The sequence below is a fragment of the Cydia pomonella genome, chromosome 6 (genome assembly GCF_033807575.1).
Source record: "Cydia pomonella isolate Wapato2018A chromosome 6, ilCydPomo1, whole genome shotgun sequence".
In the NCBI taxonomy this organism is placed as follows: Eukaryota; Metazoa; Arthropoda; class Insecta; order Lepidoptera; family Tortricidae; genus Cydia; species Cydia pomonella.
In genome coordinates, this window is record NC_084708.1 from 10,145,695 (window position 1) to 10,169,950 (window position 24,256).

Genomic DNA, 24,256 nt, shown 5'->3' on the forward strand with positions numbered 1-24,256 from the left:
CGCAAACACTCTGTGACACGAATTATTTTAAAAATGTACCCTAGTCTGTTCGAATTGTCGTTTTCATACGTAAATTTCATCGAAATCGCTAGAGCCGATTTTGAAAAATTACCAAAAAAAAAAATGCAAATTCAGAAATCTGAAAAAATATGATAGATTCTTTGCCGCTACTCCATACAAACTCCATACAAAATCACTAAGGGCCTAAGAAAAAATTAAGAAATTGAATTTTACTATAAAATGTTGCATAAGTTCAGTTTTTGAAATTATACCTACGAACTTTCACTATAACCTACTGAAAACCTGTACAAATGGAACGGATCACAAGTTTATTTGAGTTCTAGATATTTTCGATAAGGGGTAGTCAACATATAGTTCATAGTTTAAAATAAATTCGATTTACACATTTTCACTTTTTTTACATATTTTTTACGTTGGTGGAAAACAGACATACCTAAGTCCCGCTCGATGGCATCAAACAGGTTTCAATGTATTACAAAGTCTTCGTATCGTTTACTAAACTTGTGTTAGTAAGCGTAGGTATCGTAGGATAGGAACAGCGAAGTCATTAAGACGTCATTAACGACTCTCCACGTCGTCAACAGGCGTGCGCTGATTATAATCTACTCGACAAACGAATTTCTGGTCCATTATTCAAAGATAATAAAGACATGCTTGTTGCTGATTAGAGTAAACTCATTTGCGCGCCATATGTCTCGAACGAGATTTAATTAATATTTTCAATGAGGCCGGAACTGCGCTCAAGAGTATTTAAGTTAAAAAAAATAGGATATTTATTTGTGATTCGTTTTGCGCTCGCTCGCACTCATGTATTTTAAGTGACAGAAATATTTCAAATCAGAATCGTATGTACCTCCGGTGGGGTGAAGTCATGCGATATGGAGTTTTGTTAACGCATGATTGATATGGTGTGGCTTTCCTCGGCGACAGATGTACAAACTCAAAAAATAACATTGAGTTCTGTTATGAATTTTGTTTCCTACTATTTATATTGTTTAAGAGTACGCCAATCCATCTTTTCCAAAACCCTGCACCGCAAACTTTTCTGTAGGCATAGTAAACACCCCTATAATGGAAATGTCACCAGTGATGGGATGGTATGGACAAATCCTGTAACAGAATTATAGGTATTTACCATCAGTTTTTAATCGCTGGCAATATTTTACCATAAACAAGTCCCAAAGAGCTGCTTAAGTTTAATTTTTCATTGATGTTTGTTTTTTCATTGATGTTGGCGCGTAAAAGTAATGGCGCCATACATCTCATGCAAAAAAACAGAGTTTTAATTGGTTAATAATATTGAAACCAATTGCAGTAGCTTTCATTCAATACATAGAAAACATAAAGGACGAATTGGACATACAACTTTTAAAGCATAAAGCGGTAGAAATTTTACAGATGTCGGTGAAATATCAAAATACTCTAAATTTTCTCTTAAATGTCCCATGATTGGTGCCGTTAACATAGATGTGTTGAATATTAAAATACTACCTACCTCTTAACTACGAGTGCCTATGTGAGCTATACCCTCGCTATAGGGTTAAAAATGTAAAAACAAACTACATAAAACTAGTCTTGAGTGCCATAATAATATAAAATCATTTATTTCAGATAACAAGACCCATTATTACTAATTACATAATATAATTAATTGAAAGCATTGTCAAATCATAACATCACTAATAAGATCAAAATGATATAAAATTAAAAATGTCAGGTTTTAAAATAATAATAATTTAAAATATTAATTTAATATTGCCACGTAATAATAATAATGCCCAATTTAGAATTAAGAATGTCGTGATTTAAAATGCAATAATTTAATTTAATTAATCCATATAATACAATAAATTAAATTAACCTAAATCCATGTCTTATAAATAAAATAGCCCAACAACACCTCTATTGCTCATGTGCATTGCGTTCCATTTAGCAACTATTGGACAATCTTAAACTGTCAATAACAGTGTTCAGAAGGCTGTTGGGGCAAACCCTAACACGGCGCATCAGGGAGACCTCCCGACGCACTGCAAAATCAAGGCAACCCCAACAACACTCTGAAACCGTTATTATACTGGATGCGTAAGGCATTGTGAGCTCTCTGCGTACACTTGACCCACAGGCTGCACGTATAAAAAGACTGACAAAATGCCCTAGAAAGCGATATTTTGACACTTTTTGTGCAACGTCCAAACCTGCGAGCCAACATGTTGCTTCTCACCGCCAATGCCCAACGCTCTCGCTTCACGTCAAGGTCGTCAGAGAGGTCCTCGGTGGCCCAGTGCCCCAGATACTTAAACAGAGTGACATTATTTTTAACTCAGTTCCTCCATGTTTTAGTGGTGGTATGAACTTCGGTTTTTTTGAACCTGTCTTAAACACGAGTAGCTCGCTTTTCTTGGAGTTGTATCTAAGACCGTGGGTCTCCGCGTACCTCTCACAGATTCCTATCCATATCTCTAGGGCTCCGATCGATGGGCTCAGCAGAGCCATGTCATCAGCGTAGCTTATATATAAAACCTACTGCCGCTAATTTTCGCCATTTTGAACATTTTCGAAAAAACTAAAGTAATGTTGTATCTTACTACTGAACCTGCTCACAAAATTTCGTAAGAATCGGTTAAGAAATGCGACCTGCAGAGGAGCACATACGGACAAACGAAAGCATTTTTGCCCAAGCTGAACCGGAAACCTTCGCAAACGCTCGGTCAATTAGGTACCTACTAAACATTGAACTCCGTGCAAAGTATATGGTAGTGAAAAGATAATAACATCATACGACTTGCCAAAATAAACAATCTTTAGTGGGTGCAAATTTTGATTACAATCTATGCTTAGGGCCAAGCAAGGTCTTCACTGCTGCATTCGGCTGGCAGTAGACGATCAAGGCCTTGCACTGTTAATACATGGAGGCGATCAGTTGAGAAGGAGGCTTGCTCAACTGGACTCGGCTGGCAAGAGCTGGAAGTAGCTGCTCAAGATCGCGATAAATGGAGAATTCTTCTGCGACCCCCATGTTCCTAATAAGAGATGTCAGGTATGCATCATGATCATTAATTATTATTATATACGACAAAGTGGGACGTTTTGCCGGTTTCGGTCACATACCTAAGACACTTTAATAATTTGTAAACAAGCAGGCCAGGTAGGCGGCACCGTCGTGACTTTAACCAATAGTTGAATGAATGAATAAGAACATAATCAAATAAAAGGGCAATAACGCGTAAGACATTCGGAGGCAGCCGCTGCACAGGAAATCGACTGGAAGCTGGGCGTTAATTCCAAGGAAGCAATAACGACCCGAGCCTGACGTACGGTTTTTAATCATTGCAACCACTCCATGCTTAATTAAAATAATTTTCCTAATGTGTATTGGGTTCTTATTCCGTAAACGTTGTAACTGATAATTGCACTACTACCACGCTTTAAGTGGATAGTGGACAGCCACTTTTCCCCCATTTTCCTGGATATCTAATTTTTTGGACTATATATATTTTTTTTGTTTTTTAGGTTTCTGTAACTCAAAAGGATTTTCAAGTTGAATCACTAACACTACTATTAATCACGACACGTTGTCATTTTGCCTCTACGAAGCATTTCCTCTACATACCGGGAAACCGTAGCTCAGCGGTCAATGTGTTAACTCGCCCAAAATTTATTGAAAAGACCATCAATAGATACATTTTACAATTTATTCAATTAAAATTGAAAACTAGCTTTGAGTCGTCATTTGTTGCCGTCGGGAATGTACCGGTTTCGCCTTTTATTACGTTTGATGCTTTTAATGTGGTCCCTTTGTGTGGTAGGTATCGTTCTATACTTACAATAGAGGTCTCCCTTCGGGTCGTGGGTAATAATTGAATTTTTTTTTCAGCGAATGTTTTCCTCGGTAAATAATACTGCCCATTTATTTTGTCCGTGATAAGGAAATTAATAATGGAACGATTACATATTTTATGATTCAACTTTTATACTCCTAAATGCATTTATCAATATCAAATGGGGTGAACTTCAGACTTTTTGTTTGAGTGATAAGTGCGAGGACCCTTCCTGGAAGTTTGTGACATGTATACAATACAATTGCATGCGGAAATTTCTTAATAAGATGAGTTAAAAAGACACTTCCGTTTGTCAAGTACCTAAATTAAGGTTGCTTTTAATATATTATTAGCTGGTAGGTAATTACTACAAGTTTGATCATGTTTAAAGTTTACTTTCGTTAGTTCGTAGGGCACGTTTTCCATTTGTCCGCTGAAGTTACCTTTGTGCACCGCAAATTCATTGTTTGGTATGCATCTTGTATCCCGCTGCTGCACGCTGGCATCAGGGCGGTTTGGGTGCATGCCTAGAATCGCTAATAATTGTTGCGCGGTAAACTGGAACCACATCCATACTGATAAATTAAATTTTATCGAATCTTAAAGTTATTATTTATGACATGCTTTTATATAATCTGCCGCGGTGAACAGAACCGTATAAATATCAATCGTTTCCTTGTCCACCAAATATAGCAAGAGTCTTTAAACTAAGTCTCGGACGGAAAGACAGGTGGACATTGCAAAACTAAAAGGGTTCTTATTGACTCTTTCTTTGGTAGTGTCCTCATGAATTCTCACTAGTGTAATTCGGCTCCATTCTTACAACGAAGTAATATTTTGAGGAAGAGAGTAGGATACTTGCCTCGACAGTTGCCTCTAATCTTCCAGGCTTTCATCCATTTGTGTTTTTTTTTGGTTTTGATCGGTAAATAGTTGCGAAAGTGTTTGATGCGTCTAGTTTAGGGTATTCTCATCATACGGCCTCCAGTACCGTATTTCTACTGCGTCAATGTTGACTACTTATGAATTTCTAAAACCGGAACTTTTATAAATAGAATGTATAAGCCAGCTTCGATGGCGTAGCATCATATCAGCTGCTGTCTCATCGTGAATGTTTGGCAAACGTCCCCCATCTACATGTTCCTGCTTGTATATTCGTAATTTAATACGTAATTTTATTTATGCAAAACTGTTGGCGTTAGCAGTGTACATAGGTACATGACATAATATCTTCATTGTTATGGTAATGACGTATCGCAACGATTTAATTACTAGCGGATTGCCGTGCCAACGAACTATTTATTTATTAGTAGGTAGGGAGGTAGTTTGTTCGATGTCATTAAACGCGCACGCAACCACATCATATTATGAAGCACATTTATAAATAATATATTATATCTAGGTAGGTATTCCATCACCTATGTGTGTACGTATTCTTTATTGGAAACAGACTAGAAAAAGAATATTCGGTTCATCTGTATCATTCTAATAAACCATTTAAAAACGCTACAAATGCGTTACGAATTCAAGAACTCGGGGATTCGCAAAAAATAATTCAGCACTCTCCAAATAATCAAAACATCCTATGGATTCATCATATCCCATGTGTTTTGGGCCAACGTAACCTGACGGAAGATAGTACTTCTGGTTCTGGTAAGTTCTGGGGGAGCTTACTTTTCACAGTGTCGATATAAGGCAAACATAATAAAAAAAAATGTTGAATATTGGCACTTTCACCTAATAATTCAGCAGAATACGAACATTGGAAAACTTGCGGAATAATTAACAATTATTCAGCCCATCTCTCGTTCAGTTCAGTTCAAATATGCTTTATTCATGTAGGCCTTGCAACAAGCACTTATGAATAGTAAGACAGTACATATCTTAAGCTAAAAGAGACCTTAGAGCAATAGCGCTTCGTAAAATTTTCAGTTAGGTATTGTCACATAGCGCCATCTAGTGGTTTTGGCGTAACTTCGTTGTTTCTTTTTATTTCTCTTAGTGTTATTTTTTAGAAATATTAAACATGATTTAATTTAATTACAAATAGAAATAGTTGTATTTCACCATTTTTTTCTGGATCTTGTGTCGTTAGATAATTAAACCTACATGTTTTAAAAGGTAGCACAATATAGTTCTGGCTGAAAAGAGCACTCAATTTGAAATGGAGGGAAAAAAGAATGAGAAGAAAAGACGGCATGGGTTAATGTCAGAACATTGATTGTTACAAAATTAAAATATATATTTATAAAACTCAGCGTGGAAATCCATTGATGCGATATATGTTTTCGGAGATTCATATTTCGGTTTCTGCATGGGTAATTCTCGAAAAGTTGTTTTCACTGCAAACCGGCTTAATCCAAACTTGGTAGACTTTAAATTATTTATTATTTCCAGGTTTTAATAGGTCGAGGCAAATGTTGCTTTCCTTTGCCAAGTTGCTGAGGAAAGAGGCTGCCCTGCAAAGAGAGTGCCCTTGAGCGTGGCAAGCTGATGTAAGAGACGGGTCTTCTCAAGATCGGAACGCCTTCACGGCCATTGTTACGAGTTCCAAACCTAATGCTATTCTTGACTGCAGCAGACTTTTCTGTCGTCTGTCTCGTTCGTCAGGCGGAATGCAGAGGAGCTAATTGGGAGGAATAAACATCGTCTGTGGCAGCAGGTATGTGTTGGCCCTTAGAAAACCCTTAGGTCGTCCTTAGGTAGTTCATAGTTTACTTGTAGAAAAATTTTTGTCATTGTCATAGATTGGTAACCTTTTGCTTTTGTCACATTTATAATGAATAATTTTATATAATATCATGATCAAAGTTTACTGAGGTCTGATGGAAAGTGTTGCTTGCCAAATTTAAAGCTTAGGTGTAACTTTTCATATAATAATTACCAGCATAAAATTTAATTAAACCACTAGTTTGTTGGTGGTTTATCCTATAGTGTAAGAATACAGATATGAATGAACCAACAGCTCTACCGTTAGCAGTCTGAGCTAGAGGTTGATTTTTTAGGATATGTAGGAGTTTTGAAAGAAGAAATAAAACAACTAACAAGTGAACCCTTGTGTTTTCTTTACTTTAGTACATCCCTAGGTATTATGTAATCAGCCGGGTACATTTCATAGGTTTCAGGTTACAGTATGTTACATATGGCACTTAATTTCAAAGAAAATTCTTTTACCACGTGTTAAGAAAAGTCAAAAAAGTAAATAAAGAATAATTGAAATTTATTTTCTTGACTAGAAAATGTCATTTCATTCTTTTCAATTTACTAAATATCGCAAAGAATACTCAATAGAGTACAAAACGTCAAATAAACTTATTTAGAAATGGAAGTAATGCAGAAATAAATATAAGTATTAATATAAATTCTTTTTTTTTAAGTAGGTAACCCATGCGCATTACATTGAATGTTATATAAGTCAAGTTTTTTACTGTTTTTTTTTTTATTCGTGGCAAAATAAAAAGACGAAAACCAGCAAACGAGATAACATAACATAGAAGCCAGAAAAAGCTACGAGTAGTATATTCCGCTACTGTAAGATTTAAAGATTAGTTTCTTTTCCTAGCGTTTTCTTATTTAAAATGAATACCTACAACGACTGCACTGCAACGACAGGTAAGTATGCCGAAAAATAGAAAACAGAGATACGTTATTTAGTAAATGTCGGCCTTACAACCGGCTTCCAGAGAACAATGTCGATGAGATGCAATTCTTTATGAGGCTGTTGTTTCTTGTTTGAATTCTCATAATGCCTATTTAGACTGCTAAAGGTTTTCTAAGATTTTCTTTTCATAAAAAATTTTTCACATCGTAAATGTTACATTTTTACGGGTTTCTGATATGTGATAAGAGAAAATTAAAAATTAAGGTGGAACTAATTAAAACAATATTCGTGTAATAATGCAAGAAAAACTGTTATCGGTTACTATTGGCTGGGTTCGTTTGTACGATGACGTGCTTGACATTAATATTGGCTGGTAAGTGAGTTTATATAGGGGTAGGTAGTCCAAGTAGTCCGGATGATTTCCCTAACAAATATCAGAAGTATAGTCCTATCATGAAACTTGGCAAGCTACATAGCTTACATACGTAAGAAAAAAAAAACAAAACTGAAAAAGTTACAAACAAAAAAGCCAATTATCAAAACACTCCATTAAACTATTTACATACAATAATTGTCTTTGGAATATATTGTTTAGGGTTTTTTTTTCAAAATAATAGAGAAAGTTATTAAGCTATCGATTGATTCTTGGTTTCGTATATTAAGTATCTACGAATACCTACCTACTCATGGCCGAATTAGAAGCTTTTGTATTATACGGTGTCACAGTGAAATTAATGTTTTTTTATTTTCTTTAATAGTATTCACAATAGCGGATATAACAATCTGCCAGGTTTTTGCCCAGAATTTTGTCGAAAGCGCATTGCAACAGCAGCTTTTGAAAGACGATGATGATAACGATGGCGTCGGCTTTCGTTCTTTAAATGCTCAAGATCTTGGAGCGTTGCTTGAAGGTGCACTTAAGGCTGGTGGCAAATATGGAAAGCAAAAACATGTCGGCCGGAAAAAAACAAATCGAAAGAAGTATCAACCAACATTATTTGATCAATTGACCGGGCTGGATGGTAATGATGTTCTAGTCTATGATCCAGATAACTACAAGAGAGTACATACTGAACAAGAAAAACATCGGTTATTGGACATATTAGGATCATCCACTTATGATAATGGCTTCTCCGACGAAGAAAATGATAACTCGCTCGTATTCGTTATAGTCAAGGGCGATGACTTCCAAAATAGAAAAACTGACAAAAGTTCAAATAACATGTAAGTTACTAAGTTACTGATAATTTGATAAACTGTCGATATTCAAAAAAACATGTAAATAAACTCGCATTCCATTTGATTTCACTGGTTGGTTGATTGATTGATTAAGATTTTTAGTTCTCGAATGCTGCCTCCTTCCCAGTTAAAACAAATGGTGTCAAAACAGTTTTCTTCACAATTTGATTTCAGTACTAGTTTATTAATACAACTATATTTTTTTGACTTCTCTGAGGTTTGTTTTTTTTCAATTAGATTGATTTGATGGGAATATTTTGTTTGCAAGGGCTTCATCACTATGGAAGTTACTTTCATCTAGTCAAAAGGATCGTAATAATATCGGGCAAGAACATCGTTACAAAGGATTTCGAGTGAGGGATTCCTACAGGAGAGCGAGAGACTCTAGTGAAAGTAAGTTGATATACGTTTCATTTTAATTTTAATTTTTCGACTACAGTGAAATAATTTAGGTTCTTAAAGGTACCCAGTAGGCCTAGGGTATCGTCCTTTTGTTTGAAAGAGAGGTATGGGCATTGTGAATGTCATCTCGCTTTGTGTGATAGGGCACAGCACAGTGGATATCATTCCAGATCTAGAGCGGAGCCCAACTGGGGAAGTACCTCCACCTTACAGAAAACAGCAGCCAAATAACACGAGACCCTACTCATAGTGTTGTGTTCCTGCCGGTGAGTAAGGTTGCCAGAGCTCAACGAGGGGGGAGGGGGGGGAATGCTAGGGTCGGCAACGCGCATGTAACTCCTCCGGAGTTGCAGGCGTACATAGGCTACGGAGACTGCTTACCATCAGGCGGGCCGTATGCTTGTTTGCCACCGACGTATACAAAAAAAAAAAGAATATGATCGCTATTTATCAAGGTATTTACATAAAGTCCCAAGTTAAAATTACAAGAATTGAGTATATTTATTTATATAAGTATATTATTTACTACCTACTACGAGTACTAAGATAATCACTAGATAGATACGTTTTAATAGGACTACAGTTTAATACGGACGCCTGAGCTCCTGACTATATATTATTTCATTTAAATTCCGTTTAAAATTTTCATATATATATACAGGAAAAACCGGCCATGTGCGTGTCGGGTCATGCATAGTGAAGGGTTTCGTGCTAAAGACCTATCGAATGATGTGCCACAACGTTTATTTTACTTGAAATTTATTATGTTCACTTTTAGTTATATGTATTGAGAGCCCCCTAAAATATTTATTATAAATTTTAACTTCTAAACTGAGTAGCGACTCACAAAATACACCTACGATCCAAATTTTATTAAAATATATATTATAGTTTCCAAGTAAAATTGCTGTGACATATGGACACACAGACGGACATAACGAAACAATAAGGGTTCCGTTTTTGCCATTTTTTTTTATTGACTCGAACAACATTACGAACTTCATATGACGAATGACTTTAAAATTTTGGCTAACAGTAACTGCCCCCTGTTACTGTTAATCTACCTACTCAAGATGATTAATAGATCTAATAATGTATAGAGTCTTTGCGGAAAGAGCAGTCGTGGAATGTATGGAGCCCAATATTCATATTTTGATAAAATTACAAATTTTACATGTCAAAAGGGTAATACATATAATTAGTCATACATTCGACGCCTCTTCTCTTTCCGCTCAGACTCTAATTTCGTTGAATGCCTTTAGCTTATTCTTCACGTGAGATCGAGGAAAAACGCCCGTTATCACGACCGAGGGCATACGGTGGTGGCCGGACCCCCATCCCCTACATTAAACATCGTGGAGACATCTACGAAAAAGATAATTAAAGAGAAACTCAGACGTTGAATTAGTTTTATTATTCTAAATACACCAGTTATTTACCTGTTTCAGCAAAGTCGTCCTTTCTCAAAACTAGATATATTTAAAAAAAATCCTATTCGATAGGTATGTAAAATAATAGAGCATTCTGAAACCGTGATATCTAAATACAAACAATTTAATTCAACCTAAGTATCTAATAATAACCGAATGTATTAACATTAGGGTCATTCTCAAAAAAAATATGTCTGCGGTGTATTTGCCGCGACCCATACAAAATGTATGAAGAGAGTCGTGGTAATTACGCAGCGGCTTACGTGGGCGATGACTCGCGAATGCAACGCGGCGCGGCGCAGCGCGGCGCGGCGGCCCAACGGCATTCGGAGATCGCCCACGTAGGACACTTCCATAGGTGTCAAAGGATTGAATTCACGTTCGCGTTCGCGAGTTATTCGCTTACGTAAGACACTGCCTTAGACGCAACCACAGATATATTTTCAGAGAATGACTGACAATAATTAATGTTCTACATGTTGTAACATTCGAAAATCATTAAACGGTTCTAGGTTATTAGATGATTGCAAGGTCTCTGCCCTATTATAAATTCAAATGCTCCTATTTATACATATCTGGCAATAAATGCAAAAAAATCAATAAAATTTCAGTAAGTAAATTTTTTTCTAATATTGAGACGTTTCATAACGCTATCGTGAATTTTCCAATATTTTCCTTTTATCAGATACTTTTTCTAAAAAACATATTTCGAAGCCAAAAAGCCTCCGGGCTGCCTGTTACTCAATATTTAATTTGCGTCAAGCGGGTGGACTAATCTAATTTTCATGTTACAAGGCATACCTACCCGCGTTTATTTGGCCTTATATTTAAATTAAATTGACGGATAATATTTTTTTTTAATACAGTTGCTCATAAAGTGCTACTTTACGTAGCTGTTTAGCGTGCGGAAAGTTGGATTTCGCGAACTAGTGTTTTTTACTTTTCCACTTGTTCCAATTCATTACTACTTATTGATTAGTGTTAATGTTAGTTTCCTTTAAAAGTCGTAATCAACATAAAAACCTACTGTTAATGTAAAAATAATAAATATAAGCATATTTCATATTTCTTTATCATTATAATACGTTTATTTTTTAATATTGAATATTGAAAAACCGATCTTAATAAGTTGTCTGAATGGAACGGAATAGCTGCCGAACAACCTTTCAAAGCAGAGGCGTTTTTTCTTCCTGCAAGAAGTTTTAAGTTTCCAAAGGCAACATTCGATATTGTTTTCATACAATTTAAATATACGATACACAAATAATCGTAAATAACGATACTCAGGTAATAATAGTATAATATTTTATATTTACAATTGTTTCTGTTGTATAGAACATATATAAAAAAGTAAGTACTTGTTATTTTTCTTATTTTTTCGCAACTGTATTATAAAACGTCGTTCGATACACGTGCGGAAATGTCATTATTCTCTCGTCCCGATATCTCGGTACTCGTGAAGTAATATACATACTTTCCGCACTAGCATCGAAATATACTATTTTGTGGCTTACTTAAATTTGAGGTCAGTAGCGCCTTAAAAATAAGTATTCTACTGAAATACACCTACCTACTCGTATAGTTTTTATTTCGCTCTAAATTACTATTTATAAAATAGGATATGTTATGATTAATCAAACATAAGCGTTAAGAGGAAATAATAATAAGAGGAAAGAATAGCTTTGAGATCCTAACGAAATAACGGTACTTTTTCTATGAAATTCCATTTCCTTACCCTTGGCTTGGCTTAGTAAGATTCCATGGTATTGAAATACAATAAAGCAGGTAAAATGGGATATAAATTATGGTCCCTGAATAAAAAAATCAAATGTTTTAAAAAACTTTACGCCATGTTTGTACAAGCTTTTATTTAACTTGCCCTGTTACTGTTATGTTGTTTTGTTAGTGTCAAATCTTGGAAGTTAAAGACCCACTTCCCGATTTCCGATTGAGCTGAAAATTTGAACAATGTAATATTTTATATTTATTTATAGTACCATCGAGCTGATCTGATTCAACCTCATTGTGTTCGGGGTTTTTAGAATTATCTCGATGAGTATTAGTTGCCCGTGGTACGAAAAGTACAGTTAGTGACAAAATCTTGTCCCAAAAATTAAATTTTTGCCAAAAACTTATGATTCCTTGGTGGAAACTGGTACTTACATGTCTACTAATATTTTACATGTTATAATTTCATCTGTTGGTTGCACCGTGGCTTATAAATTGATAAACCAATATTGAGGTAGAGTCTGACTAAGGTAACGAGAGCGGCTCTTAAAATTACGATAAGGACAACTCCAGTTTAGGCGAAAAATTCTGCGTAAAAATCTCAAAAATCGAGGTTTCATACTCGACTGTTTTCGATCATTCTCGTCGTGTTTCTGTTTTTGTTTTCTGTTTTGTGTGTTTTGTTTTATTGTGTTCTGTTTTAAAATGTTTTCCTCCAAAACTTGAATTCGTCCTTTGTGTTGGACTGTTTTGGTTTTTGGTTAATTGATTTCCATTTTTGAATATGATGCTTGTCTTTGAGGCCCAGTCAATTGTGCCGTTTTAGGCAATTGTTGAAGAGCTCTAGCGCTTAAATAAATGATATTTTATCAAAAAAAGCAAAACAGTCCGACACAGATATTGATAATATAAATAATCTGCGTTCAAAAAACCATTGATCTACGGTCAAAAACCACGGAGGAAACAGTCGTGTACGTTTGTATAGAGAAATTACCAGTCCACTTGCCTCTAAATTTGAATTTTCTATGAAAATATGACACTCCCTCACTTTGTTTTCTTCAAATCGATGCAAAGTTAGCTTAGTCGGACTCTTCCTACTTTATTTTTGAGACATATAACTAAGAAAGATTGATAGGCAATAGCAGGCCAATTCGAACGTGCACTGACATTAATCCGATATTAGAATTATGTTGGAAACATATCAGTTCTTAGCTGTCATTCGCGCGGGCGTCTCGCTCGCGCTAATACTTGTGCGGACAAGTAAGTGAAATGAACGAGCGAATGTCAGCTAACTGGGATCCGATATTTGAATTTCAAGCGCTCGATTTCGTGTGGCTCCCTTCAATACTATCTTCACTACTAAGCATTTAAATTCTACTAATAATTGAAAACGAGCGGTCAATACCACTAGATACCCAATTCCTATCATTCGTATTTAAAAATAGTATGTTATATAATAGAGCTTTTCAGTCGAGTAGCGTGTTTAGGTAAAAAAGATTGCTGTGTTGCCTAAGGGAGGTACTAGATTGAAAGGCTTGATTATATCACTAATTGTATACAATACTTTTTCTACGAGTCATTAAATTATTACTATAAAATTGTTTTACTATAAAACATAAATAATTAATGAAAATTGGTAAGTATCTCACAAAAATGTAGTACAAAATACATAAACGCGCGACTCCACGCGACCCCGCGCCCGCGCGAGTTTTGTCCCTTCTAAGAGAGTTGGGAGCCCATACATGAAAAGTACGCAATTATAGTTTGCTATACGAAATCTTACTTCAAGCATTACAGTCGACGAGTAGAAAAACATGCAATTTGCCGTTTTGCACCGATTTTGGAGTGAGAAATCTAGCGATCGAAATTAAAATTTGCTCCTCTGATATGATTCCAATATATTTATCATTCTAATATCGGCTCGATGTCAGTGCACGTTGGAATTGACCTGTAGGTACAATAAAAACGTTATCATGTTTGAATCATAATTTAATGCATGTTTTCTTTTATAATTTTATGTTATGAGTATATCACAGTCATCATTTTAGTAAATGCATACAGTAGAATGTGTCTTACAGAAAATGAGATTCGGTACTATACAACTAACACACAGATGAAATGATACGTACAGACGGGTTAGTTTCACGATGAAATTAGACTTAGAACATAGCTAATTAATACAGGAAATCACGGACATTGGCAGTCTGGCCTGGGCTTTAAATGCATGAACAATCCTTCTCTAATGAGATAAGTTTTGATGCACAACATTTAGAATACACATAATTTCTAGATAGGGATGTTAATGTCATATTAAATAAACATAAAAGTAGAGTATCCAGTAGTGTATGTATGTATATACTTTATTGTACATAGAAATAAGAACACGAGAAACACAGTTACAGAGTAAATCAAATACAACAAAGGCGAACTTATCCCTGTATGGGATCTATTTAAGTTAACCTTCGAGGAAATGAGTAGAACAGAAGTAACGAACGACGTGCAAAAAAAAGGTGCGAAGTGCAATGGACGTCGTCTCTTTATTTCTCATATTGGACTCACAAAACAAATATAATAACAAACATAACAAATATAATCATTATTTAATATTAAGCGATCCTTACTATTACGTGAGATTTGAGCGCGGCGCGCCAACAAACTGGTTACTCTAGTTTGGCGCATTTATTGTATTATGTAACTGTGTAATTATTTTATATGAATAAATGAATAAAAAATATATTTTATAAAAGTTTTCTTTGAAAAATAGGAAGAACCAAATAGTTGAAAAGTATTTTTTTGCATTTAAAGCCTGAGGTCTGGGTTCCCTGCCCGTGTGGCCAACATGCCAATCGTTAACGCTCCGTAGCGTAGCGTAGTCATCTCTCTCTATCATTTTTCTATATTCGAGCGACAGTGACAGTTGCGTTTCATTCGCTACGGGGCGTTAACGATTGGCATTTTGGGCACACAGGCTGTCTGGTCGATCGATAATTTTAAACGATACTCAGTTCTATTGACTTAGTAAAACATACTCTGCCAAAAACTAAGAGTGTTCTTTTACGATGGCATTAATTTTAATAGTTTTTGCAAATCTACTTGAAAGGTGGCATAAAGGCGATTTTACGTCACACGATCCACGTCAGTTCACACTGATACTGCGGCAAGTTGAACGCACGAAATGTCCCTGCCTTTGGGGGCATGGCATGCTGCGTACGAATCGCATGTCACTCCGAAGTTTGAGCGAGATAATGCTATGCGCGTAGGCGTATTATAGCGGCGTCACTCCAACATGCGAATCGGACACTGTGTCATGCCCTTATGGGAGTGAAGCAATGGGGATATCGATCGCACTCGAATTTTTTTATAGATTCTTGCCGTTATATCAGTGTAAAGTCCTGATATCGGATAATATGAAACTGCTCTAACGGATAAGCGTAAATAGTGCACAAAATGCTACTCTGATATCTACAGTTTATAATATACCTGGGTGTTTAGCCAACATGCCAATCGTTAACGCTCCGTATCATAGCGCAGTCATCTCTCTCTATCAGTCTTCCGTATTAGTGCGACAGTGACAGGTACATATCGTTCGCTACGGAGACTTAACGATTGGCACGTTGGCTACGCACCCTGTGACCTCTATTTACTTTAGATACGTCTCAAGTATACATGCGCAAACGATATTAAAGCTAATATTATGCTCACAATATCTTTGATATCAGTGTATCTCTTAGGTATTTACTTATGGTTATACTTAGTAAAATGTAGAGAAGTCTAAATAACAACAATTTAATAAATAAACAAATATAATCAAATTGCATATAAGTATTGCGTATTGTTGCAATACACACGAGTATGTGTATCTAATATAGGTATAATCTTAAATTTTCTTCCTAACAGAATTATTATCAATAAAATTCTAATACTTAGGTACATAATTACAGAAATACTTTTTATAATTAACTAAGATGCATACTCTTAGGTGGCATTATTATTAACAATATATAATATAATTGTATTATAATATGGTAAAAATATATATAATTGACTAGAATGCTTTAAGGTGTCATCTACAATTGTGACTAGGCCATTTTTATTTCTTTAGAAAACCCCAGACAGTAGGCCCGGAGGTAACACTTGATAAGTAAGTTTGCCTAATGCACAAAAATCAAGAAGAGCTCATTTTTTATAAACTTTCTGTGAAAGAAAAAGTAATTAATGTAATGAGACTTGTGAATGAGATTGCGAGAAAGTTTTATATTAATCTAACTTGATATTTTAAAAGTAAAACTAGCTTATTGGAAGACAAGATAATGAAGCAGTAATAATTTATGGCGGACATTATCTTAAACCAGCGACACAACATGCGGGGCATAACACGACAAGGTAAACGACATTGACGCCATCTCCTGTGGTATACATATTTCATATCAATTCTACTACTGTTACTGTAGTGACTGGCTTCAAAAAGTGATGAAACCGATGGAATTAAGTCTTAATATGAGTACCGTACTGGGGCGATAGTTTTCTATCTTAATTATCTATGATGATGAGACATTTAGCAGGTAAAAGATAGGTTTTGTGCAAAAAGCATTGAATATTTTAAATCTATTCTACTTAAACGCAACAGTTGATCCCATTCCAGGCAATTCACGATATTAATTAATTAAATCCGTCTATCTGTTATATATTATTTACTTAACTTAGACTACACGATACAGAAACGTTCATATTTATAATTGATCTACCGTGCGCGATGATATCTATCTATGAATTGTGATTTACATAATTTATGAGAAGTTTAATCCACCTCATGTTCCTCTATGCTATCTCGTCTATTAATTAGACAATAATAATGGACCCCTTCATTGTCTAATCTGTACACATCACACGCACTCGTAACGTTTCCCTGGGCATACGGAACTCCGTACACACTCACATTGCTTCTGAACACTTTGAGTTATTGTGACTGGTAGGCACCTTGCACTTGTTGTATGGGTTTGAGCTACATTGAAGTCGGTTAGTCGAGCCGCCTCGGGGGCAAGACGCGTTACCCTCAGAGATAGTTCGGTCGCGACACGCAACAGAGCACCCCCATGCTTTTGTACAGTGAGCCTCTTCGTTTGTTCCGCCACAGTCCGTTCATTTCTTCTCCTTTCAACGCGACGTTGGTCTCTGCAACAATCCACGGAATAATTTACTTTCAACGAATGGGCGCCTTAACAATAGCGACAAATGAGCATGCATTCTACTTGTGAAGTGTGATTACTGAGCCGCTCCGTATCTAAATGCCAACTTAATAGGTATAAAGTAATGGGTGGAAGAGTACAGTAATACTAACGTAGGAAGGTATCCACGCAAACTTCTTACTTTAATACATTGGTGAACAACTTAGAAGCGCTTTCAATACGAGTTATAAATACAACACAACGAAGACTGTTGTTCCTATGAATATACATGAGACTGTGTTTAGGTTGAAGAGAATAGGCATTTCACCGCACTCCTTTGTGGAGTGTTCTTAATGTCAATGGAAATAGGCGGGCGACTGGTGAGGCGTTGCACGCAAAAAGTTTTTTATGTTAATGGGACATGGTTTTGCACTTTTGTTTTAGAACGTTGTCAATTAGCCGTCACGCTGAATATTTTCGCAATGATAAAAATATTGTGAAATGGCTGAATGAGAGAAAAATATGATTATTGATGGAGTCAATCGTATAATAAAATGTAAATAGCTAGAGTTTGTGTGAAAGTGATATTATCCTACTAGCATTGTACCAAGTTACTCTAGTTATGAATAAAATTGTAAGGAATCAATTCAGTCAATTAATAAATCGACCAAGAGCATTGTGGGACCATATAAGGTTTACCTAACTATACTCCACACCATTAGGTTAAAGCGTTTTTTTTTCTTCACAAAAATACATTTTGTATGGGAGGAACATTTTTGTTTTACCGTTCTATCGCCATGCACATGATTTATAAATAAATAATAAATATTCATAAATATTATAGGATATTATTACACAAATTGACTAAGTCCCACGGTAAGCTCAATAAGGCTTGTGTTGTAGGTACTTAGACAACGATATATATAATATATACATATTTATAAATACTTAAATACATAGAAATATCCATGCCAAATTGCAGCTTTTTAGCACTAACGATCACGGAGCAAAGCCGCGGACGGACAGACAGACAGAGTTAATTACGGAACTCTAAAAATACTAAGTGTACCAATACTAACCTAAGTGGTTGAGATTTTCATGCTGAGGCAAATACTCCTGGATGTCGGTGACTATCCTGGTGATCTCTTGGGTGTCTTTGGCGATGCTGCAGAGTTCCTCCTGGTTGAAGTCTGGCGTGATCTGCTTGCACAGTAGTATCTGACTGATCACGTTCCCAAAATTGGACGGGCCGGCGCGGTTTTCTGTATATGGAAAACAGTTAATCGCTATTTAATATACCACGTGTAACACGAGCTACTCGAAACCGAAAATAGGCGGTGTAGAATGGAGAGCGGTATTATTTTACTACTCAAATACATGTTGCGTTAAAAAAATACTTTTTAGGCTTCCGTAGGTGTCCGTATTATGTAACTGACACAAGCATTATTTTTACTTTACTTTTATTTATTTAGAAATGTAACATGTAACAGCATACTACAGTAAATTTATAAACCAAAATAGAAAAACTGGCCAAGAGCATGTCGGGTCACGCTCAGTGTAGGGTTCCGTAGTTACTCTTCCGTCACAATAAGCTAAACTGGAGCTTAAAGTATAGTAAATTGTTAACCAAGGGATGAAACGGTACCTTTCACGCGAGTTAAACAAATAGGCAAATTTGCATAATCAGTACCTAATTAAAGTAAGTCTTTTTACTATGAAGGGGAAACTTTTTGCGATAACTCAAAAACAGCTAGTTGACTACGGAACTCTAAAAACGAAAAGGGGGACAGCAATACATGTTAATAGTGGCATTATTATTATCCTCCAAGTTAAAAAATGTCATGTGTCTCACATTACAACAAGTGACAAAGTGTACTTACTTAAAATCTAACTCAAAGTGATAGAAACATTCAAAGTTAACAGTAACTTGTTTACAGAGTTACTCAATATTGTTGATTACATTGCTTAAATACTGAATGTTGTTGACATATTCATGTGTATACTCGTACTAATTACTAATCTGACTTGTCGTCCTACAATTCCTGCATCTGATGCGTTGGTCAAATAGACTGTACCACTACGAATTATGTTATGTATTAGGTAGTGACCAGTACAACAGCAGTTTCAATGAATAGAACGATTTGATGGTAATTAGATAATAAAGGTGGCCCTTTGGTTGTCAACAGTAGCTGCATTACTGTTGCGGCGTCGTTGTTGCCGCCGCTGTACTCGTATGGGGCATGGCACACTGCGTCCGATTCACATGTTGCTCCGAAATTTGAGGGAGACAACTGACCTGCGAATCTTTTTTTTTTGAGCGACGTTCGCCGCCGTATTACTGCCGTGATTATGACGTTCATTCCGTCACCTTTTTTCAAGGAAATTGACGGATACAGACGATAACAACGACACTAACCATTTATGCGTATAATGAGACTAGATCAATGAAGAAAATGGATTTAAAACAGATAGGATACGTATGCAACGTTTCCCGTTAATATAATCTAGGATTAATTAAAACATGGAACAATTATACGTAAAGTAGTATACGAAGTATTTCAATTAAATGTTGCTCGCTAAATATTTAATTATGTTTTCAACGAAATCGGCAATTCTAATTAGGTATTATTAATATTTTATCAAAATATATTTGATAAAAGAAATATTAGTAATTTTATACCACATAACCGATTACGAAAGAAAGGTAGGTAAATGAATAAAAAACGATTTTCGTTCCAAAAACTCGTTATTTAACTTTACAACAAATAAAAAAAAAACAAAAAAGCAGTTACTGATTAATTAGTTTAAATTGACGTCACAGAGATTCCCCCTTGTCACAACATGTCACATTTTCTTGACCCCCTCCTAAGCGAGTGATGTAATTAATGAATGGATGACCCCGAAGGACTTTATTGACGAATGTCATCAAACTGTCTAAAATCAGTTTCTTGTAAACTTTTTTAGCTCGCCTTAATCACGTACTGAGCAATTGCATTAAGGTGAAAACAACTAAATGGTTTCTTTTGTAAAGTAGCTGTTTCCTTCGACTTGAGACTGAACGCTGACTCCACTGAAGCGTAGTAAACGAGGAAAGCGAAATAACTCTCCAGCTAATGCCCTGAATCGGGGTATATTGAAAATTAATATTTCATCTTCCCGCAGCTGTACATTTGTGTAAGTGGTCAGGCTTGCGGTTAGGATTGAATTTTTTAAATTTTAATTTCGAATGGTGACCTGCGTGTGTGCTATCGCAACAAAATGTATGTTTTCGGTTAATTAGTTTTGGACGGAGCTGTTCATAAAATTACAAATATTTAGAAATTGAAAATGCCATAGTGTTACCAACTCGTATTTAAAAATATTAGGATTTTTCACGGGCTGTATTACTCGTATATTTGCAGCACGCATTTAGGCGTTTATTGATTATACATGATGAAAGTCGCTTAGCACGAGGAATTTTATTCATTGACCCTCCTGTTCTTACCTCTATCGCACGCGCATAATCATGTTGCTATCCCGCTCGCACAGTGTCATTGACCGGCGGCATTATAGACGGGACAGGAAGTTCTTATCTCTTCCTAGTAGACACAGGCCGGTCAATGAACGAAACTCCTCGTGCTAAAAGTCCTTTCTTTAGGTACATCTGTTATTTAGGTAACTTCAACGTGCTGGATATACTAGGGACGAGCTTACCGTTGTGACAATATACTTTGCATCAACACATTAAATATACATACCGTAGTAGGATGTCATGTCCATGGGCACGAGCTGCACGAGCCGGTGACACTTGGCGAGTTCCCGAAGCAGCAGCTGCGCCATGAAGTACAGCAACACCAGCTGGGGCTGCTCTGCGCATCCCTCGCTCGTAGACCTGCGTTATGATTATATCGTAAGATTCTTTGCCCGCCAGTTATTGCTAACAAAGTTATTGCTTAGTGCCAGTTGCACCAACCGTGAATCTTTACCTGAATTGTGAGTTGAAGGAGTTCATACTTCTCGTACTGTAAACTAGGTATTACATTCATACAATAACGCGGTAATCCCAACGTCGGAAAACATAAGTTAACTCTGGCATTCTGAATACCATAGAGGTTGTCAATAATTAGGCAGGTACCTAATTGTGTTACAATAGTCCATTTTGTGACCCACCTGAACTGTGTATAAACCCGGTTCTAGTACGACAATTTCTCACAAATACTCATACTCGTATATTGACCTTTAAGTAAAAAGATTCCGAAGTTAATATTGTTCGTTTTTTTATTATTAAGTACTTGAATGTTATTTTTCCAGCAAATAACTTGGCAAGCACACTTCAAATGTAATTCTAATCTTTGCAAATATAATTTGGCGTTTTATAACATAAGAACTTCTATTCTTCAATTTATACGAGTATGATACGAATTAAGACATAATATGTATTATTATCATTTTACTTGTTTATTTTCCATTATTTTAAATCAGCCGTTTGAAACGATTGGTCATATTTATGATCAATATAAAAGACTAACATTAAAAAAGGAAAACTAGAAATTGATTCGGGAACACTCGAGTCGTTGCAAAATTTCGCTCTGCTGATTAATTAGATTCAGAATAATCCCACGACAAATAGATCCGGGTCTATTTGCACCCTAGCTCCGCTCCGGGGCGCAGGATTATCTTTCACCGTTTGCCTTTAGGCTGCTGAATAGGCGTGTATACGATAGTAATAAGCGCCCAGGATGTGTTATCGGGACTAGCAGCAAATGCTTATAAGACCTGACGACCTACATTACGAGACAAGATTGTGCTGAATGATAGATTAAGAAGCTGGGCACCTAATCTCATTATAAAACCTACCTACGTTTTTAAGATTTTTTGTGTATCTGTATTGTAAATGCGACGCTTTAATATAAAATAAAATAAAACTTCGTTTCGTAATATTAATTCGAATCACTTCGCTATCTAGGAAAAAAAAAATCTTAATGAGTTCTTACAATAGATGAACAGCATATTAGCAGTTTTATTATCAGTGCTTCGCACTGTTACTCATTTTGCTTGCTTTAAACAATTTGATTTCAATCTATTTCCACTATGCCATTTGTCCATGTTCATGAAAGAATAGAACCGCAACTAGTAGGTACTTAATATAATAAATAAATTGGAAGGAATCAGGAGACCGATTTCTCGAGTTCAATCTTAAGAACACGTGTTCAATCTGTCTCGTTTTTGTGTCACTGATCGCTATAGGACTCTTCAACATTTTTACATCAAGTGCAAATGAAAATCGTGTTCGGTTTGCTACTCATCCGATCGTCGTCCTCTTCACCCACCGGTTTTAGAGAAAAGTACTATCATAATTAGTTCTCCTTCGCTTTTGACTTCCCGGATAACGACTGGTTTGTCTTTTGAAATGCAAATAATTGGGTAGAGTTTGCATAAATCGAGCGACTCAAATTTACCCAATTTGTCTGTTTTGGCATTGGCGAGGGAGAAACATGGAATCGTTTGAAGTGGTACTTTTAAAGCGATGTTTTTATACTCAATTCAAGGTATCGCTGTGTTGCGGCAAGGCTTTACGATCGGGGTTGAAACCATGAACAGGTACATGAATTCACATAAGGTTCGATCCAAGCAACCACGTAACGTTGACTAAATAAATTATGCACGTTTCGTTTTTTACTAGTTAGGGTACCATTTATCTAGTTCTGAAAGAACATTAATTTATCCACAGACAGATCTGTTGCCCGGAGGGCCAATTTAGTTCGGAACTAGCACCCGTTTGTTGAATCCGATACAATGGGCCCATTGTTCCGATCACCCTTAAAATTTATGGCTTATGTTACCTTGTGAAACATATAGAATTTGCTCATTGAATCTTAAACGAGGAAAGTTAAACATTGTTTCTCCGAGAGTTCAACGAATGAGATTTTTATTAGGATTGGGTAACCAGCTACTTACCTACATGTCTTTGTAAAATGTACATTTGTCGTTTAGGGCGACTGTTCGGCTCGCTCTTGGTCGGTTTTTAAATCCAGATATGGCCAATTATTAGTTGCCTATATATTAAATCTAAATCTGATTCTCGTCCAGACATAACACGATTTGAAAGTATAAATTGTTGCTAGGATTGTACATTGTACATTAAAATATATGTTTCTACCTAAAGTTTGTTACTGGTGATTTGAATCGTACAGGAAGGAGTCCCTCCTGACTATGTTCACTGAGTTAAGGAGGACTGCTTTCTGTACTGTTAAAAAAAGTACGGTGTAAGGTTTGACTACTGCAAGGTAGCTTACTTCTTGCAGTTGGGCAGCACGAGCTGACTGGTCTGCTTGGTGGCCTCGACGCAGGCGCGGCGCAGGCGGCGAACGCGCTCGCGCAGCTCCGGGCAGTCCGGCGGCTGCCCGAAGTGGATTAGCAGGTCCCGGAACAGCGCCAGCTGCACGTTGATCTCCGTTATTAGCTGTTGAACGTCAAAATTATTAAAGTCATTGTTTTGTTATGTCAATATCTTGGTTCTTGTGAATTAATTTATTATTAAGCGCAGATATGTCTAGATGTATGCAAATGATTAAAGGTTAGGTAATTAAAGCTAAAAATTCACCGCATCGAGCCAGATTCGAAGTAGCAACAGTAGCAACTACTCCGAACACTGCTACGAGCTACCGAGGCTTGTCAGACCCGTTTTTTAAATATTTTTGACTTACATGCTTTAGGTACTTTTACGTTAGATGTAAAAGTACGCCTATTTATCTGCCTCCGAACCCAAACGGCACCGGAATTTCCAACTATACGAGAATTCACCGGTAACAATGTATGGCAGTATGGTAGGTGGAGGAAATATGATTATCATGTATCTGCTGTTCTAAGTTG

At 36.1% G+C, this 24,256-nt stretch overlaps 2 protein-coding genes across 6 annotated transcripts in view; one reads left to right on the forward strand and one right to left on the reverse strand.

Moving 5' to 3' along the window:
* The first annotated feature begins 7,725 nt into the window (after nt 1-7,725).
* LOC133518922 (uncharacterized) lies at nt 7,726-10,485 on the forward strand. The gene is made up of 4 exons (XM_061852709.1): nt 7,726-7,813; nt 8,199-8,664; nt 8,948-9,072; nt 10,344-10,485. The coding sequence occupies exons 1-4, from the start codon at nt 7,786-7,788 to the stop codon at nt 10,463-10,465; spliced, it is 741 nt and encodes a 246-aa protein (XP_061708693.1). The 5' UTR covers nt 7,726-7,785; the 3' UTR covers nt 10,466-10,485.
* A 3,728-nt stretch (nt 10,486-14,213) lies between these two features.
* The window catches only part of LOC133518927 (uncharacterized), a 168,876-nt gene continuing 158,833 nt past the window's right edge, over nt 14,214-24,256 (reverse strand). For all 5 annotated transcript variants that reach the window (XM_061852714.1, XM_061852715.1, XM_061852716.1 and 2 more), the window contains exons 3-6: nt 23,680-23,846; nt 21,142-21,275; nt 18,484-18,666; nt 14,214-17,411 (exon numbers count right to left, since the gene is read on the reverse strand). In XM_061852714.1, the coding sequence (XP_061708698.1) occupies nt 17,293-17,411; nt 18,484-18,666; nt 21,142-21,275; nt 23,680-23,846 (603 nt within the window). In that variant the 3' untranslated portion in view covers nt 14,214-17,292. The remainder of the gene's footprint in view (nt 17,412-18,483; nt 18,667-21,141; nt 21,276-23,679; nt 23,847-24,256) is intronic.

What these genes read in the sequence shown, in the direction of transcription:
- LOC133518922 (XM_061852709.1), top strand. Translation starts at nt 7,786, where the DNA reads ATGACGTGCTTGACATTAATATTGGCTG. An exon ending in CTTGACATTAATATTGGCTG is followed by an intron (nt 7,814 to 8,198) that starts GTAAGTGAGTTT and finishes TTTCTTTAATAG; the next exon opens with TATTCACAATAGCGGATATA. An exon ending in GACAAAAGTTCAAATAACAT is followed by an intron (nt 8,665 to 8,947) that starts GTAAGTTACTAA and finishes TTTGTTTGCAAG; the next exon opens with GGCTTCATCACTATGGAAGT.